This window comes from Sparus aurata, chromosome 23 (assembly GCF_900880675.1).
Source record: "Sparus aurata chromosome 23, fSpaAur1.1, whole genome shotgun sequence".
Taxonomy (NCBI): Eukaryota; Metazoa; Chordata; class Actinopteri; order Spariformes; family Sparidae; genus Sparus; species Sparus aurata.
The window spans coordinates 8130280-8151372 of NC_044209.1; the positions used below are offsets into that span (position 1 = coordinate 8130280).

General features: G+C 42.3%; 1 protein-coding gene across 4 annotated transcripts in view; it reads right to left on the reverse strand.

The window, feature by feature from the left end:
- grin2ba (glutamate receptor, ionotropic, N-methyl D-aspartate 2B, genome duplicate a) overlaps nt 1-21093 on the reverse strand; it is a 138959-nt gene that overhangs the window by 40501 nt on the left and 77365 nt on the right. For all 4 annotated transcript variants that reach the window (XM_030407175.1, XM_030407173.1, XM_030407174.1 and 1 more), the window contains one exon: nt 15098-15290. In XM_030407175.1, the coding sequence (XP_030263035.1) occupies nt 15098-15290 (193 nt within the window). The remainder of the gene's footprint in view (nt 1-15097; nt 15291-21093) is intronic.

The following is a 21093-nucleotide window of genomic DNA, read 5'->3' on the forward strand; positions in this document are numbered from 1 at the left end:
ATTGTATGTGTCTGTATTTGTCTTGCTTTAGGATTGTGGATTTTCTTCTGTTGTGATATTGTCTAATTGAGCTGTTGCTGTCAGTTAGTGGGAGGGGTGAGGGGATTGTTATATGTCAAATCTTTGTCAACTATTGTTATCTCTTCTTATTTTCCCTGAAAATAACAAAAGCAAAGTTTAAAAAATAAAAAAAAAAGAACTGAAAGAAGCTATTCCTCTTTAATTCTAATTCTAATTCTATTTTGGCTGGGCAATGTCTACTGAATTGACATATGACAATGACCATTCACAAACATCTCAATGGACGATGACATTGTTGTTTGTCTCCCGTCACCAGTGAATGGAGTCAGATCAACATTCCTGTGCTGGGTTTAAAAGGGTCTTCACATGTGCAGAGATGTCTGTCAAAGTGGCTGATGACGATGTCTACGGTGAGACATCCCGACGGACGACGAGACCGTTACTTAGGAGTTTGAGGCAGCATATTCCCTCAGTGCATTCATAAGGCAGAAGTTGTGTATTAGCTCACCACTGTAGCTGCTGCGGTTACCCAAAGTTGCTCTGACATGAATCGCCAACTGTTTCTCCTTGCAGAGGTTTCTCCCTGTTAGCCCTGACAAACATCCATGTGCCAGATTTAAAGGCATGTGCGTTACAGAGCTTTGTTGAACTTAGTATGCATAATACAGTGTTGGCAGACTAGCCAAGGAAGCTAAGCTAAGAAAATTGTGTATAAAAACTGCATGACCAAGAGAAACGGCAACTCGGAGGGGAAACGCTACTTAATTGTGCTCTCTGCTGGGAGCTTTTTAAATCTCGATGTTACGATGGTCAGAGATTAGTAGTTGATGGCTGTCAGCCATCGTCGATCAATGATGGAATCCTCCATCGGCCCAACCCTACTCCATACCACATATCTGCAATTTAGTTACGTTTAGTCTCACAGGTTTGAAACAAAGCTGGATGATGAAGGACGCCTAACCCTAGTATCTATGGCTGTGTTCACACTACCAGCCCAAATCTGTTTTTTGTGACATATCCAGATTGTATCCAGATGGATTTCAGGAAGTCTGGACCACAAAAAACCCAACACCAGTAACAAAAAGGAGGTGGTTTGAAACGCGATTCAAATCAGATTTCCACAGATGCATCTCAGTCTGCATGCTTTTGCTGCTCATATCAGGGTCCTCAAATCCAGAGGGACGGAAGTGTGACGGATTTATCATGCATGTGTTACTGACGCCTCCCACCTGATCCCTTGCAGATAATAGTGTGGACACTATATCTTTCAGATTTGAGAAACAAATGGATGTGCCTGCTATGTGGACACAGCCTATTTAAGTATGTACTGTATGTGATGTTGGCATCTGTATGTAGGGTACCAGTCAAAGGTTTGGACACATCTTCTCATTCATAGTTTTTCTTTATTTTTATTATTTTCTACATTGTCAGACATAAACTAAGAAAGAACACATATGGAATTATGTAGTAAACAAAAAAGTGTTAAACAAACCATGTTTTGTGTTTTATATTCTTCAAAGTAGCCACCTTTTGTTTTGATTACAGCTTTGCACACTTCTGGAATTCTCTCAATCAAATTCATGAGGTAGTCGCCTGGAATGGTTTTCAGTTAACAGGTGTGCCTTGTCAACAGTTGTGGAATTTCTTGCCTTCTCAATGTGTTTGAGACCATCAGTTGTGTTGTGCGGAACTAGGGTTGGTACACACTTCAATACAGTGAATAGCCCAACTACTGTTCTAATCCATGTTATGGCAAAAACCACTCAGCTAGGTAATGACAGTCCATTATTACTTTAAGAGATGAAGGTCAGTCAATCCAGAAAATGGAAGATGGCTCTCATAAGGACCACCCCAGGAAGGGAAGACCAAGAGTTACCACACTCACAAACCACAAACTCACAGCACCTAAGATTAGAGCACACATAAATTCTTCATAGAATTCAAGTATCTCAACATCAACTGTTCAGAGAAGACTGCGTGAATCAGGCCTAATGGTCGAATTGCTGCAAAGAAGCAACTACTGAGAAAGAACAAGAAGAAGAAGAGAAGTTCTTTGGCCAATAAAAACAAAGAATGGACATTAGAACAGTGGAAATCTGAACTTTTGTTCAAATGTGAGATTTTTGGTTCCATGTCTTGTCTTTATAAGACATAGAAAAGGTGAGCGGATGGTTTCTACATGTGTGGTTCCCACTGTGAAGCTTGGAGGAGTAGGTGTGATGGTGTGGGGGTGCGTGGCTAATGACACTGTTGGTAATTTTTTCAAAATTCAAGGCACACTTAACCAGCATGGCTGCCACAGCATCCTGCAGCGACATGCCATCCCATCTGGTTTGCACTTAGTGGGACCATCATTTGTTTTCCAACAGGACAATGACCCCGAACACAACTCCAGGCTTTGTAATGGCTATCTGACCAACAACAAAAGTGATGGAGTGCTGCATCACATGACCTGGCCTCCACAGTCACCTGACCTAAACCCAACTGAGATGGTTTGGGAGTTGGACTGCAGAGTGAAGGCAAAAGGGCCAACAACTGCTTAGCACCACTGGGATCTACTTCAAGATTGTTGGCAAACCATTCCAGGAGACTACCTCATGAATCTGAATGAGAGAATGCCAAGAGTGTGCAAAGGTGTCATCAAAGCAAAAGGTGGCTACAATGAAGAATATAAAATATAAATCATATTCTGGTTTGTTTAACACTTTTTTTTGTTTCCATATGTGTTCTTTCATAGTTTGGATGTCTTCAGTACTGATCTACGATGTAGAAAATAATAAAAAATAAAGAAACACCATGAATGTCTATCTATCCATCCATCTACAGAACTGATTGTCTTATGTAATAATCCAGCAATTACTCTAATGCCAGCGTCCTTATTCTATTTCCTGTATTAAATATTGATATTTCCAATGGGCTGTGATGAGCAGAATCATCCAGCATCATACCATCTCATACAGGCCCCATGTGTCCAGCTAACCGCCCATCCTGTAGAGCCTTGGCACTGATACAAAGTGCACAGAATCTGCTGCATAAATCATAAGCCATTTACAAAATGACTTGATGCAGGGCCCCCCTGCTTTAATCTTTACTGAGAGAGCTATTGTTACGTGCAACAATGTGGGGCCTTTGTGTGTCTATGTGAGTGTGTGCAGCCTACACACGTCGACAGAGAAAAACACAAGCATATGTGTGTTGCCATGGCACCCACAACCACTGTGACTTCCAAGCCAATCTGCTATGTTACTATGGTAACGGTAATCTCGCAGAGGGTGGGAGGGAGAGAGAGACAGAGGGAGAGGTGGGATTCAAAGAAAAAGAGGGAGGGGATGGGACATATTACTACGAGACTGCAGCGCTCTCGTCCCTGTTCTCCCATCACACTGTGTGTTTACACTTCCATCCATGTGACCACATCAGCCGTTCGTCACCTCTTCTGAACTTCCTGTATCAATGCCATTTAAACTGAACATATCAGTCTATGCAGTAGCATTTACTTCAGTGTTAGCATGCCAATGAGTCCTAATTAGGTGGAAGGCTGCCTATCCCTCCTTTTTTATTTCTAGTTACAAAAGATGTCTTAAACGTCTACAATTACTTTAACTAATTATTTACGAAGGATTTAATTATTTGTTAACAGTGAAATACCTATTAACTAAAGTTGAATTAACTAAAAACTTTAATGATGTTCATTATTAAGTGTTACCAAACCTTCCCGGCAGATTAATATCAAATTATTTACGTGCATTAAGCTGCTTCCAATCTCTTAATTTCATTTTTTCCCCTTAAGGGTAAAATAACATTTCCTGCACTATACAGCTCTAGTTGTAGTTTTTACAATGTTCTTCTAATAAAGTCATACTATATATGTGTATAAGAAACAGTCAACTGCTCTATGACAGGCACACTTTGTCATTAAACTATTCACGCCTCATGCAATCTAATTGGCTAGCTGTCTTGTATTTGTCCCTTTTGGGGTTTTTCTTTTTGGCTTTTAGTTTTTCGTTTTGTTTTGTCTCTTTTTGGTTTTCTGTCTGTTGCTGTCAATGCCGTCTTGCTTGATTGTATGGAGGACAAGTAAATAAAGCGAAATAACTTGAAACAGAATTTGTTTCAATATTGAGATTCTTACATGACTATTAGGTTTAAATTTCCCTGTTCACCTAAACTAGTCTTAGGCGACACATCTGACATCTCTCTTGCCGAAAGAAACTAAGGGCTCTATCTTGCACTCAGCGCAACTGACTTTGTACACTGGCGCTTTTGTAATTCCTATTTTGCATTCGGCGCACATTGGAATTTTCCCTCCGCAGACGCACGTCCTTAAATTAGGGAATGACTTTGCGCTCCCTGGGCGGTTCAGCGAAAAGAGGAAGCGTGTTCCGGCGCAAACGTTCACTGGTGCTATTTTGCCGTTTCAGAAAACACTTGTGCCACAGACCAGGAAAAACCTAGTCTAAAGTCAGTGGCGCTTATTCAGATGCTATTTTAAGGGCGCATGCTTGGCCATAATGTAGCGTGTGCTTAACGTGCATACACTTTGCTTCTCTCATCTGCAAGGAAGCAGTTCCCGTTTTTGCAAACCATACAAAAAAAAGTTGAAAAGATTTAAACAGAAGAACTCATTCTTTTTCCCTCTGATATGCGACGCGCCCACCGTAGCCGTGAGGGTCTGGGAGTGGCAATGAGCGATGTGCCCCTAGTGGAGCGGGTGGACGGAGGAGGAGGAAGGTGCACAACAGGAACAGGTGGTGCGTTTGGAGACTTGAGGCGATCACCACCCGGTCAAGACGGGCATTAATACCTTGCCGCATCCCGGACAGTGCGGTCCGGTCTGACAATGCTGCCACGGCGTGTAGTGGGTCTGGATCCTCTGCATCTTGGTGTTTGCGCTGCTGCCTCATGAGCCGGCCATTGCGCACTGCTCGGCCCGTGCGCACTGCTCCTGAGGCCAGGTGCGATGTCCTGGGGATGCCAGCCGTAAAAACAATTGTGGCAATTTCCTCCCATGCCCGTTTAACCAAAGATAATTTGGATGGATTTCTCTTATCCCCATACAAGGCCACTTCTCGGTCTTTTACGGCCCTGACGAGAACGTCGGTCTCCTCGGCTCTGAACCGCTCCTGGCGTGCGCCTGGCAAATTCGCCATTATAATAGCAATGCGCCATGGAACAAGCGCGCCTGTTTTTAAAGGGAGTGTGAGATGATGCTCTGATTGGTTTATTGCACGTTACGCCCAAACCACACCTATGAATAATGTAGCTACTTCAGACCAACCCATTTTAGATTTGCGCTGGGCGCAAGAGTCATTTATCCCGCCGGCATAATAGCAACAGCGCCTGAGATCCGCCCACAAAGCTACTTGCGCTTTGCGTTTGATACTTGCGTTTCAGATCGTTACGATAGGGCCCTAAGTGTTTATCAAACTGGCCATAATTAATGTAATCAATGTTTTGTCTTCTTATAGAAAAGTGCAGATCTTATATGTGACTGGTCTTGCTATTTCAATTCTGTGTTTTCGCCTGTAGACCGCTCTGTGTTTCTTTTAAATGTATTGTTTTATTTTAAAAATTGGGAAAACATGCACCTACACACACTTTAAACAGTGAGGGTTTACTCAGCATTCCCAGGGGTACATACAGTACATCCACATCTGGAAGCCACCCAGTGAGTCCTCTTATGGGCCACTGAGCAGCACTGGGCGGCCGGGTCTTAAGTGCCTTGCTCAAAGCTTGATGACAGACAGTCACCTTCCCTGCCCTGCCATCTGACAGAAACACACATAAACATGTGAACACAAACCTGCACTCTATATTTAATACAGTACTGTATGTTTCCAGCTCAAGCTAGAGTGCAGGATCTCAGCTGTACTGTACAGCAGGTGGATTAAGATTCAAACAGCAGCAGCAGCTGTCTCCACCTGGAGAGCAAGAGCGAGTGACACTGACCGGACTCCGGCAGGCAGAGCTACAATCAAATCTACAGTGACAACATCCCCTTCGACAACCGCTTCACATTTCTGTGGACATTCCAGTCTGATCGTTCCTTTATATTTTTGTCTTTATTTGAGGCAAATTCTTGCCCTCGTAAATCAGAACAGCTGACATACACACGCATACACACAATCACACACACACGCAGACAAACACTTGCCACGCTAACTCCATGGCCTGACACAGATACGTTTTAGCGCATGTTCGGGTGTGAATAATGGAGGAGTTGTGTGAAATATTGATAAGTCATTTTTAATAAATTAACCCTGACATGAATTAGTCATGAATTACACTCCTTAGCAATTACTGTGGCGCAATGTACTTATTGGATTTGTAGAGGAGGGATCTATATGGAGAGTGATAACATGCCCCATATGGCCCTGTGGCAGAAAAACTCAAATGCTGTAGCCGTGCCGCATGCACACTCGGGATAAACGGTGTGAATGTGTGTGTGGGGGGGAGTGTGAAATTTGTTATTTGTGTGCATGTGTTTGCACACGTATGCATCTCCTAGTATCCACGTGTGTGTTTAGACATGGGAACTGAATGTGTAAACAGTGTATTAAAGTGTGCTAATGGAAAGAGAGCGGAGTGATGACAAGACAGGAACAGGGATACAGGACGGAGAGCAGCAAAGTTGCAAATTACGCTAAATACGTGGCTTTGATTTGGTTAATTTGGACAAATGAGAGACAGCCCTTCATTGAATGTCATCATGATAGAATAACAGAGTGGATTCTCTAGAGGGGGTGTCGGATCAGATCAGTTCACACCTCTTCCCACTCCTTTTCGAACATGTAATTTGAATCCTCTGTTTTCATATGCTTTATTCTTTTGTTGGTTTGTTTGATTATGGTCTCAATAAAAAAAAAAAGCAATGCTAAAAACAAAGATTCTAATCAATTAAATCTACATTTCAGAGATAGTTAATAAAACATTTGAGTAGGGTTTGGCGATACGGCCTTAAAATAATATCACATTATTTTTAGGCTACATGTCTACATGTATATATCTCCTCAAAAACACTTCATAATGGTAATACTGAGCAACAAACTCAAATGTCACAACATCATGTAGGAATGATTATATATATTTTTTTATGTAAACAATCATCAGTGATGTTGATACAATGTGAGTAATATTAGATGATGTCAAGGTGTGAGGAGACTCTCTGCATGCTCAAACTGAGTTTGGGTGCAGCTTTGCCCCGTCCCTCCAGGCACACATAATTACAGGTTATTTTTGGTTGTTTTTTGCCTGGCGTGAGCTCCTCTGTTGCACTGCACTTCTCGTTTTTCTAGCGATTTTTAGAAGTTGAATAATTCTATACATTTCAGCGCATAGCACAGAGTTGCACCGCTTTTACCATTAATTACATTTGATCGCTCAGTTGTGCTGCACGCAGGTCTGCTCCACAGAGCATTCTGCATTTTTTGTGGATAAAGTACCTTTCCAAATCTGCGGCTCTGAACCATAATTGGGAGACCCCTGGCTATCATCAGCATGTGTCGTACTTGGCAACAACCTTTTCACAGACTGGACCAACTCCGCCGTGAAAAAATGCTGGAAGACTTGGTAGAAACGCTGCATGTACAAGGACTTTCTATTTCTCTTCTGTGGCAATGAACCCAATACACAAAACTACTGTACACCGAGCAGCACACGCATTTCCTTGGTTCTTCTATTAAACAAAAACACTGCCTCACTTCCCCCAACAGCTGCTGGACTATGTCCCATACAGTTTACCCATGCCTCCTTTTGAAATCTTATATTAAGAATACTATAGGCTACAATGTGCTAAACTCTAACCTCTAAGACAGTATATAGTCTCATATCCCAAAAAATGATATAATATGAACACATTGTCCAGTCCTACACTTAAGGCAATATTCTTCTTGGAATGTTTTTGTAATTTCTGAGCATTTCTGAATATAACTTCAAAAGCTTTAAAAGACAAACATACCTAATGAGAAACAGAACTTACAATAGCATACAGAAAAAGGAACTGGGAGGACGGAGGAAGCAGTTGAGTGAGAATAAAATGTAATAAAAGCAGAGGAAGAGGCGATGATGAGAGATAAAATAAAACTACAGAAAAATAGAGAACTGAATAAACCTGGCAGGGAAAAGGAGATTTAGTGACGGAAACAGATGAAAAGATTTAGGAGGCGGAAGGGACGGCAATAAAAACAAAGTGAAGGGAGAGAGAAGGAGAAGGAGAAAGCCAGCAGGAGCCTCCTGACCTAGTTCCAATCAGGCCCAGTCACAAACAGGTACCTTCTTGACGCCTCCCACTAGCCTGCCCCATAAACACACACTCCACTGGCCTTCATAGACTCGCCCTGAAACAGCTAAACACACACACACACACACAGGTGGACACACTGTCCACTGAGCTGGCTCACACTCATCCCTCAACTCAATAGGATCGAAATGCTGCTTCAGAGTGTACTGCATGTACAATAGAGGGCACAAGCACAAACACAAACACACACACACACACAAACACACACAAACACACACACACGCAAACACACATAGACTCTATTGAGAGCCTCACTGAGGCCACATAAGTTCAAAAATGTCCACAGAGCTTAAAAGCACTTGACACCTTTCCAACTCCGAGCTCATTTGGAACCTGTCCACGCCTGGCAAGGTCAGGGCCACTGTTGTCAAACTCATGATGCTCACACTGTTGTGTATTGCTCAGCAGCCCCTCTTTTTCTCTTTCTCTCTCTCTCTCTCTCTCTCTCTCTCTCTCTCTCTCTTTCTCTCTCTCTCTCTCCTGCTATCTCCCCCTCACTGTGTCTTTCTGCTCTCTGTGCTCTGCTCTCTTCTTCCTCTTTCTGCTATCTTCATTTGTCAGGCTCCTACTGTAGCATTAGCTGTAATGTCACAGCGCTGGCTACAGTGGACTTAATTTACTTAGCCAAGTGACGTGTCCTTCTCTTGTGGTATTCTGTGGAGCTCTGAGGGCTGGACAAGGAAATGCTAAGCGGGGAGGGATCGGCATAATGTATGGCTTATAAAGTCAAAGCAGATGCCTGTGACCATACGGCAATTCTCCATCACTCAACATTGGACCAAAATGTAAACGAGATGCAATTTACATACTTTCATGCATTCCTTGCTAACCCGTTTGTTATCTGCAAGCCTCAAGACCATGGGATGTGTGATCGAAACTACAAAGTGCTGTGTGATCGCCACAAATAGTCACAGTCCCTACCAGAATTAAGTATCCGACTGGGTTGCACAGCTGGAGAGTCTCAAAGATGTCCCACAAATGTTGCCTTGTTCAGAGTAGTTTGGCATGTATGTGTTTGCTTGCTTGTGTTTGCTTAAAATGCAGCGTCTCATCAGGCGGTAAATTGGATGACTGAAAAGGTGTTGTCGTCGATCCATCACTACCACTGCAGCAGATTTGGGTCTCTAAATTTAAACTTCAAGTCTGCAAACATGGTGGCTGTTCTTGAAAAAAAAAAAACCCTGAATTTACCTGACAAAAATCTGTGTCACAGTAAATCTGAAGAGAGAAATAGAGTGAAGCGCAGTTATAATAATAATAATAATAGTAATTCTTGATGAGTTTGAGAGGTGGAAAGTCACGTCATCTTGCAATTCCCAATCAGGGCTACTTGTACCTCAGGGGGCACTTCTGCTGTTGCCCAGGGGGTAGGCTGAAGAGATTGCAGAGTATCTCCGCTAATTTGAAAAGACTGAATTGAATTTGTGATTTGATTCAATGCATACACAGCTATAACAATTTATAAAGGTGTTCTAGTGAAATCGAGTCACCCTAACTCGAACCCAAGCGAGCAGAGGACATGAAAAAGTTAGTTAAAAGTGACTGCTGAAACAGGTCACTTAAAGATAGGATATGTAACATTTCTGCATTAAAATACAAATAAAAAAACAGCTTTGTTTAGTTGTGTACTTACATTATCTCAAATGTTTCCAACAACCTTCAAAGCCAGAGAAATTCGGAATTTTACTCAAGGTAAAAGTCGGTTTCATTTGGTCACCTGTCGCTACAACTCCCAGGGGAAACCTCAGGCAACACGCGAGAAAGCGGGGAAGAAAGTCAGCCAACGTGACTAAACACGACGTGAATATAAATTTAAAACATTACCTCATCTAAGAACATTATCTATGTCTACGAGTCACATCAGATGAAGACAGAAGTAATTGTTACATTGTTGTATCATAAAGCTGTTGTTACTCCATTTGGTAGGTACAAATGCAAACTTGACCAAAACCAAGTAAATAAATAATTCCTCTTTTATATTATTAATAGTAAAAAAAAAAAAAACATTAAATCCTGCCCAAAATTAATATGACTGAACACCTTTGGAACATAATTGCGTGTGCTGGTACTTGAGTTCATCGTCCTGTGCTGTGAGGGGATGTCTTACAAAAAAAAGGTTGGGAACTGCTTAACCGATCCCCATAGTTTGTAGATTAGTCTGACTCAAGTTGCCCAGCTGAATTGATTTTCATGAACTAATCTCACAGCAGAAACTGAGCTTTAACGATTGGAGATTTACACGCCATTCTGGACCGCTAAGAATTTATTGTGACTCTACCTGATTTATGAACGATTTTGCTGTAACGGTCTGTATGAAAATGTACAAATGAATTCAATGGAGAGTGTCACTGAATAAAAAGATCTCCTGCCTTCCAAAAGAGCCTTTTGATTGAGTTGCTTCCCTTTCCACCCATCTTTCATCTATTCAGCCAGTGATTCACTTAATAGTGAACCAACCAGGCAGCAGGGCATCCATCCAGCAAAAGCAAGCAGCCAGCAAGCCAGCCATTCATTCAGTTTTCTAGTATATAGATTGTAGGCCAAATGCTAATCTCTTGATTGAACACTTGAAGACAAAGGTTATCACCAAACAAATTTAGTTAAGGCAGCGAGGGGCGAAGGATCTTAGCAGTGCTCGTAACTGATCCAATCAACAACACAGCTAAGTTGATTATAAAACTGCAGGTCTGGAGCGCAGACGATGGCTGAGGAGAGGAAAGGAGAGGAGAGGAGAGGAGAGGAGAGGAGAGGAGAGGGTGTGTTCAGAAAACCAAGCAGTAGACAGAAGAGAATAAAGTGGAACAAAGCAGAGCAGAGGCGAGCAGATGTATAAAAGCAGACCAGGGCAGAACAAAAGAGAAGACTACAGGGCAAAAGAGGACAGAGGAGAACATGACGGAGTTAAGAGGGAGCTGAGCAGAGTAGAGAGCAGCACAGGAAAAAGACCACAGCAGAGTTGAGAAGAACAGAGCGCTGCACGGCAGACCACAGCGAGGCACAGCACAACAGAACAGGGGAATTGCATTCTGGGGCAACAGCAGCTGCCACAAACTCCTCTGTTATCTCAAAGCAGTAAGCAGTGGTGAAACAAATGCAAAGCCACAGAAAGGAATGAACAAGCACACGGGGGTTGAAATGACATCTAAAGAGCTTGCTGGAACGGACAACAAAGCTTTCGTGCCTTAGTGCAGGATGTAGTTAAGCTGGGAGCATGAGCGGAAAAAATCATCCCTTGTTCATGGTGCAATCCAAAAAGGTGAGCTCCAGTAGCCCCCTGAGTGAAATGTGTCTTGGTGAAAACTCACATTTCCGGATGAATGTGACTGCAATCAACAGTGAAATTGTTGAAAAAAGACTCCTTTACAACACCTTTACACACTAGGCATGGAATGATCTGAGAATGTCATGTCACGACTATCATCATAATCATAAAGATGTGCTCTAAAACTCTCAAACTCTTCAAATAGCACAACAACTTACTGCAATCACTTTAACCTTAGGGCATTTTCACACCTGCCGTGTTTACTTTGGTTGAATCGAACCCTGGAGCGTTTACCCCTCGGTACAGTTCGTTTGGGAAGGTGTGAACACATCAATCGCACTTGAGTGCGGACCAAAACAACCAGACCGGGACCTTGTTGAAGAGGTGGTCTCTGGTACGGTTCGTTTGTGGTGAGAACATGATCCAACCTCGATCCGACCCAACTGCAGGAAGCATCAGTGCTTAACCCTAAATTTCTACTGGATACGTGTCCGCTGCGTTACGCCCCGATCTGGTTTTGCTCCGCCGTCCGCCATCCGGCAATCCCCACCAGTTTGCATTTTGAGTCCGCCACTGGGCAATACGGTAGACAGCTGACGTCGCCGGGCCGAGGAGTTCCCGCGATAATCATACGATCACTCGCAACAGCAGTTATAAAAACAACAACAGCAAGGGTTCCTGACCAAATGATTAGTAGAAGAGCTTGTGTTTGTCTCTTTTTTGAGTGTTTTATTTTGAAAAGTAACCAGATGTGATACTGTTCTTGTTTCAGTGCTTGCTTCCTGTCTGCTCAGTGCCAAATTCAGCTGAATTGCTGCGTCGTTTTCGAAATTCGGACCAATTAGAGAGCAGTTTCCTCGCGCATCACACATTTTGGTCCACTTGTAAATGCTGCCATGCGAACACAAACCAAACTCGAGGCAATATGCAACATTGTAACAAATTGGTCCCTGATTCGGACCAGAGCAAACCAATTATAGGTGTGAAAACATCCTTAGATTATTTGAAGAAACAAATGTAACACCACAGATAGGACTAATGGTGGACTCCCAGGGGGACCTGCCATGTAACTGTCCTCTTGGACACCCATATGGTAAATTACTTTATGAATAAAAGGGGAATTTAAATGGTATAGATCACATAGATCATTGACGATGCCATACACTGAGATGCATCAGGATTCTTCGAGAATCGTTTCGCATTTGAATCGTTGACAGATAAATCAAATTCAAATCAAGTCGTGAAGCCGGTGAAGATTAACACCTTGCCCGCATTAAGCTGGTATGCAATACTACAATTTTTCTGTCCTTGCCCCTCAAATATCAAAGTTTGCCACTTGATACGACAAGCAGCTTTTGTTAATCCACATGATTTTGGTAAAAAACTAAAAACAAACCCTGAATAAGGGAGTCACATGTTCCCCCTGAGTAAAATAAAGGATAAACTGATTGTGGACACCTCATCTCTCTGTCGTTCTTTAGTTGGTATATTAAGTTAGTAGTAGCAGTAGTAGTTTTTTGTAATGACAGAAAAGGTGCACACTCCCCTCTGTGGCAATTCCAAATAAATCAGGAAACCAGTTTAAGACTATGCTATTGAGCTTTTCCAGGTCTCTCATGGAAAGATATTTACGATAATTAGAGTCACAACCAGCCCAATAATTGAAACTCCCACTGATTAACTTATCCTGAGCATTGTAATCCTGAATGGCGATAAAATCTCATGTCCAACATCCCTAATACACACACAAACACACACACACACCTACACAGACACACACACACTGGCCTTGTGCGTCTCTTTAGCACCATAAAAACACACACACAGCTGCAGCAGACACACAGAATGGCAAAGGGGTGAAACTGCCCCTGAATATAATATAATACTGCGCTGAGCTCTGGAGCACAGCACGACAGGGGCTAGTGTTCGTCGACTCAAACGCCATTGGGACCAATTAGGCAGCGCGCAGAGCAAAGCGCCGCCGAACGCTGCGCTTCACAACCAGTTCAAAAGGCCTGCTGCTGAGACGGACAGCTGAGGGGGTGGGGTTGTTTTTTCTAAGGAAGGGGCGTGTGAAGGGGGGGGGCTTGTGTGTGTAGGGTATTATTACATGGGGAGAGGACGATCACAGTATGCAGGGGATGAAGGTGCATGTGTCTGTTTGTGTGTGTGCGGGCATCTGCTGCATCCATGGATGTGCTGATCTAAGCCCGGGTGCTCGTGTTGATGTCTCACCACCTGGACCTGTGCACCTTTTATAACTGCTGCGTGGAGCATTTTAGCACCCATAAATCGTTGCCACATTAATTTGGAGACATTAGAGTAATTGTAAATAAGTGACTGTAAACAAATGAGACCACTGCTGAGATGTTTGGCCTTTACACTTTGTTACATATTGTACGACAGAGCTAGATTTTATGGGATACTGTATGTGCAGGATCGCTTTTGAGCAAATGGTGAGCTTCTTTTACTGCACACAACGCAGGAAAATGAACTTTAAGCCTGAACTGCACTCAGATTATTCTCATAGTTAAAAGGTACTGTAATAATTCCAACAGAGGGAGAGCATGTACACATGTAAATATTCAACAGGAAGATTAGATTTTAAATGCAGTCAGAAGTAGAGGTAACATTTCTATAATACTAAATATACCAAGATGTTATAGCTAACTTGATATTTTTACATCAGTTTGTGAATGCCATACATTGGACAACTAAATGTCAACAAATATTCAACAGGTAAACTGTACATAAGCTTCTTCACAATTCTGGGGTTGGCTGCTTAAAGTCTGCTTTTTTCAGAATGAAGATGCCATAAAGTATTGACATTCGTATTTTTCACATTCATAGCAGAGATTTTTCATGAACTCATTCTCTTGAATTTGAAGAACAGAAGTGGGCTCTCCTTGCCCTCAGTATCCCAAAATTCACTGCACAAGTCACTGCATTCACGCAGTGCTCTAAGACTCATATATTTTGAAATTGTCTTGTGATCATGAGGTTTTTGACAGGAATTTGTGTTCAAGTGCTCAGCATATGCAAGGAATATGCAGCAATTATAAAGCTCTCTAATGAACTTGTAATTTCTCCTTTGTATAAATCTGTAAAAAAAAAACAAAGTGTAAAAAGAACAATTCACAGACTAAGATTTATTAGGAGACTTGCTGGCTGCCTAAAATCTGGCCCATAACAACCCAGAAAATAGTGAATTTCTCAGGCTTTCATAACTAGAAAATACATGTTAATTAGTCAGTTATAGAGCGCAGTTAGACATATTTTGTTAACTTTGAACTGACTAAATTAAATAGCTGCTGGATTTAACCTCATACTTATAAGACAGATATGACAGAGGTGTCAAGCTTCTCATTTTACTCTCCACCAGAAAGCAAAGGAGCTTGTTCCTCAAACCGTCTCACCTTCCTTTAACCAAACACTTCAACTAAATAAAAAGTCAATGCAATGTGTAAATAATACTGTGTTACAATGCATACAATCGAGCTTCCATCTGCTCTTACCTGAGCACTTCATTGGGGTTGCCTGAGATGGGGGTCTTCTTGTCGGGAGCTCCGTGGCACTCGGACTTCAGTAGGGTGTGAGGTCCGCGGTCCATCATCATGGCCGAGGTTGCCATAGTGATGATCGCCACACCATCGCGAACGCGGGCCTCTAGGTTGTAGTCCCACTCGTCATAGGACACCGAGAGCAGACCTGCGAGGACGGAGCAAGAAGACAAGCGAGAAGGATCAGAGGAGGTGCGGAGAGAAAAAAGAAAAGATGGTGAGATAGAAGGGGACAGACGGGTTAGTTTACGATAGAGAAGTAAGAAGGGGAGGATGATGAAGATGAGAGAGGTGGAATGGTTTATATGTGAAAAAGTGAAAAGACACAGAGACAAAGGAGTGAGACAGATGGAGAGAACTAAAGTGGGTAGAGACGGGGATAACTCTGTTAGGGTATACAGAGTGTATGTTTTGAACACACTCCAAGAGACAGAGCACACACTACGTGATGACTCAGAGCGCAGATGAATAGCACTCCCATCCTGCCTGACTAAGCGTCTATCACCTTGCTGTGTTTGTCCATCTGTCTGTCTAAAGTACTGTCTGTCTCTGTTTGTTGGCCTCTGCACTGTCTGTACGTCTGTTTATCTGTCCTTCTGTCTGCCTCTTCTCTTTTGACAATCTGTCTATGAACATTCATTTGTACATCTCTCTCTCTCTCTGTCTCCACAGCCATCTCTCCCGGTGCCCCTCCAACCATCCATCAGCCCATTCAGCTGTTTGCCATGATGCCTGTCCTTCCTCGGCAACACTGTCCCTCTCTGGAGTGAGTAGTGAGTATTTGAACGATATACAGAGAATTTCAAGTAGATGCAAGTTTGTTTTTGTACCTTCCTTTCCAGGAAAGGCTGGCTGAGGATGTCAAATGTCTAGATTCACACAAACTCACTTGTTTATCTAAAGTCTGTACACCTGTAAGGACCTGACTTAATTTATCAATGTGCTTCTTAATCAATCTTTGCAGTATTATCAATCTTAAGAAAATGCTATGAGCATAGTCAATCAACTAAAAAACTTCAGCTATTATGCATCAATTAAAAGACAGCTGAAATTTTGATAATGAGTTTCATTGATATTAAACAGCCGTTATTGATAATATGATTAACTGATGACAAATAGTCACCATTAATTGATGACACACAGTGCACGCTGCCCAGCACCAAGCCTGGCGTGCAAAGTTTATCTCTTTTTAATGACCAATCATTTAGCTCTCTTGTTCACCGCTGTCAGGATTTTATCAGGTTGGAGCTAACAGGTGGGATTGCCCTTGAGCTCAGCTCTCAAGAGGTCTAATTGTTTTAGATCCATTTTGAAACGTGGATATTTATTCATCCTTGGCAAATTAGCAGATCCAGTAGCACAGTCAGGGCCATCCATAAGGTTTACATCAAGGCAGCTGTTAAGAGTGAAGAGAGTACCCCGTAAATAGGCACGGCGATCAAGTTGCAAATGTTAGCACGCCTGGCTAACTAACCTACTAGCTTAACTAGTAACCCAACAGGTCATTAGCTGGCTATATAATGCTGGTTTATGGTTACAGGGTACTACTACTACTTTATATCAGAGTTTCGAACAGCTCGGTTGGGCTCTTTATTTGCTTCAAGCCAAACTTATGTAACATGGTGTGTCCAGATATCTATGTTTTTCTATAGAATGCTTTGAACCATTACAATACATTACATGACATTTATTTAGCTGACGGTTTCATCCAAAGAGACCCAAAGCAACTCTGATCCTTAGCATTAGTATTTCCTTACGTTAGCTAGCTACAGTACAGCTGATAAATCTGCTAGTTATAATCCATGACTATCAGCCATGAAGGCTGGAGGCTGCTGGGGGCATTTCCACCAACATGGAACCCTGAAGGCACAAGGCACAGGCCACAACACATAACACGAGTTTGTGTATTTTTGATGTTTCTAGCCTGATGAATAAAGGCCTTTTACTTTTTCAAACCACCTTGAGTGCCTAGAGCTGGATCGTTTATTGTCATTTTTTGCTTTGGTCATAGGCCTATGTCTTCCTGTCTTTTTTTGATGGAACCAGTTGTTTGTGCCCCTTTAGTTGAAATTCTCTGAGTATTCTGACCAAAAATAAATTGGTTCTGAACACATAAGTTGGTTCCAAGCTGGAACAAAAAATTAAATTAACTTGAAGTGTGAACCTAATCCTACAGGTCATTGTGCAACGCCCTCTGTTGACAACGTTGCATACATCTTCAATGAAACTGGCTCCAGAAGCAGAGATAATTTGGTTGAAAAGAGGTATGTGTGAGATTAAAGCTTACTCAACAACTTCAAGCAGGAAATCTGCCACTATCGTCACTCTGAGCTGCATATGTGATGTGCTTAAGCATTAAAGCTTGAGTAGTAGCAAAATAACTTGGGGGGGTGAATCTAGTGAATGGTAAATTCAACATGTGAAACTTCCAGATCAAAATGCCGGTCTTAGCTCAAGTGGCAGCATCAAGTGCCCTTATGACTTCTGAAAATGGCCAATAACGGATCTTTCTGTTTGGGACCCGTTGGACGCCTCCGGGTTCAGGTCACACAGCTCTCAGTGAAGCACAAGACTGCCTTCGAGTCAATTTATCTGGCTATCTGTCTTCTCTGTCTGTCTTTCAATCTGTCCCCCTCTCTGTCCATCAGTTGGTCCGCGTCTATCTGACAGAGTATGACCACATGTCAGCCACTCCACTACCATGTCAGTGGGCAGAAATAGACAGGCGCCCTAGCAACCTGCTGTCCTCATGGGGGCCTCAGCACTGACAGCTCGGGCCCTCCAGGAACACATCTAATGTCACACACTGTTGACACTTTTTCAACACTCACTCACTCCCATCGCTTGTTCCTTTTTGCACACGTCACATTTATTATTTTATGGTAAGATTCTTTCATACGAGGATGTGCATTATGTATCCTTTTCTCCATCTTGGGAGCTGCTGCGTATATGTTCAAACGTCTCTTAGGACATGTTTAAGTGTCACAACACAGTCATGTCAACCGGCAATGTTATAGCTTACCAGCAATAAGGCAGCTGTAAAGCCTTTTTTTCTGGCCTGTAAACTAGCTGCTGCCTCTGTTTCGAGGCAAAAGCTGCCTCCCTGTTACAGACACATGCATATACAGGGAAAATCACAAAGACTGCAGACAGAGAGTATCCACAGGCAGCCAAATTGATTGGAGAACGTAACAGCAGAACCACCGTATCAGTGAGTATTTTTGGAAACAGCTTATTATTGTCAGTGATGTCAGATTGGGTGGTTACGTTTGCGCAGTCTGTGCAGCAGTGGTGTGTAACTCTGATCAGGAAGAATATAGACAGAGAAGCTGTTAGTAAGAGAGCGAGAGCGTGAGAGAGAGAGCTGAGAGCGACGAGGAGGGAAAAAGGGTTGGAATGAGCAGGGAGAAAAAAAACAGACGGCAGCAGAGACACAAAGATAAAACTGAGGGGAGAGAGTCAGAGGAGGCAGAAATAGTGAGACAGGAAAGTCAGAGAAGTGGGGGAACAACAGCATGAAATAAGGAGGAAAGGCATGGATGGAGGAGGGTGGAAGAAGAGATGGTTCCCCAGAGCGCCACTTAAGGAAGGCATCAGTGGAATTACCCATGAGAATTGAGGCTCTTCATCACACATGGTGCAAATTATTAAGTGTGCCTTGTAAGCAAATTCAGCCCGCAGCAAGTGCACACCTTCTGCTGAACCCTGAACTGTTGGATTCAGCCAGGGCACATGCCACCACACCATCAGTCGCATGCTGTGCCATGGCGCTGTTTCACGCTGTTCAGAAGTTAGTACGGTTGACTGCTGCTACAAGCTTCACATGGTTTTATGGTGTTGCGGTCGAAGCTCAAAAATAAGGCTTGGTTGAATGATTGAGTTCTACAGCTGAATGCCTAAACTCTACAAATGTCGTGCAAGTGTCTTGTACAGCAGGAATCATCTTGGTTAATTCAGGCCAGTTTAGACTTCCATCGGAAGAGCATGGACATAAAACAAGTTACGGTGTGGCTCTTCTAGACTTTCCAAATGTTTTCAGACCAAACTGGATCCGAAAATTGATCAAATTCTGATTGTGAAACGAGTCTGTTGTGTGAGTCTGTTGTGTGTGCTGTTCGAAAAAATGAATCCAGCATTTCACAACAGCTTCTTTCACAATGTAAGATTATGGGGGAAAGGGTTTTTGGGCAAGTGTGAATCATGTGGCACTGTCATTAAATAGTTTGGCCAATATGTGTAGTTTGTTTCAAACCTTGGCGCTGTTCCTGCGGCCAGTCACTTCTGGGTAGACAACTGGCACATGAATTGTGTCATGAAGATATGTAAAAAGAAAAATCAAGGCCAGCACTCCCATTGAACTATTTAATCTTGCCACATGGACGTTTTGGGCAAGATGCCCTTCTCCCTTCGATCTACACATGTGTGTTCATTTTAGGTTACCAACATTGGCACAACAGGTACATCCAATAGGGGGAGCTGCATCCTTTTTAAGGATTGCAGAGAGTCTGATGCAAACAAAATATCAGAACAAAATAGCACATGTTTATATCAGAGAAATAAGCAAATGAAATGTCCTCCTTCATTTTCCTTTGGAATCAGAGTGTCATCAAAGTCTATCCACTACGCTTGTCACTCCAACACATCCTCACTGCCTCATTGCCCATATAATGTAGTTCACACAAAATATGGTTATGACTAGAATGCCTTGATTTTAACATAAAAAGTACGCACAGAACACTTACTTTGTTTTGCCTACATAATATATATTACATTGGCACTTTAACAGGTAAATCACATACTTAGTATTACATATAGTTGACCTTAATGTTGTCACCTGACTTCCGATGGTTGAAATGATTCCCCTTGATCATGGAATTTCCTTGTCGTGAAGATATGTCAAATAGGCAAACTTTTTATTTTCTGTTGTCATTTTCAGCTGTAACTGCGGTAATAAAAGATGTTAGGGTTGGGCGATATGGCCTTAAAGGAGAACGTCGGCCTAGTTTAACTCATATCCCTGTTGATTGAGGTTACCAAAGCTGTCAGCAGGAAAAATAACATGAATTTTTGGCAACAATATTGACCAGATATCAGGACGGCAGCTTAAGCGAACCTATGGGGGCAGACATCCTTAAGTTTCACTTTCGGTTATGTCTGCCCCCATAGGTTTGCTTTAGCTGCCGTTCTGATACTCAGTAAATATTGTGCCAAATGTTCTCATTATTTTTCCTAATGACAGCACTCAGTAACCTCGATCAACAGGGATATGGGTTAAAAATGGCCGGCGTTCTCCTTTAATAAAAAATGACATTGCGATATTTTAAGGCTATATTTTGATACACTTCATAAATGCTAAGATAGAGCAACAAAATGAAATATGAAATATCACCAAATGTTTGCTTTCAGTATTGCGACAATATTGTAGGGATGACAATATGTACTTTTAGAAAATGATAACACGATGAGATTTTTGATAAATAAACATCGGCAATGTGGATATAATGACTAAGTAGGTACAGGCAAGCATTAGAATGAGTAAAACAGTCTGGCGAGTTTAGAATATTGCATCACCTTCCTGTAAAGCATTGAAGACAACACTTCTGTCATATTATTATATAACGATATCCAAAATCAAATACTATATATCAACTCCACCCCATTATTTCCATGGGTTAGGGTTAATGCCATGCCTTACATGCCCTCTTTTTATGTTTTGCTGCAAAACCAATTTCCCATCAGAGACAAAAGAGATTAAGTTGAACAATTTATCAATATCTTGTCCAGCCCTAGAAGACATACATCTAAACACAGTGGCTCGACCTGTGCAATGTTTCTGTGGTGCTTATCTAATGTACTGTGTTGCTTTCCAAGCTCAATCTATCCAGCTCTCACTAAGTGCTATTTTTGGGCAAACTCAAGCTGTGAGTTCTTTTGTTTGTGGTCCAACAGGC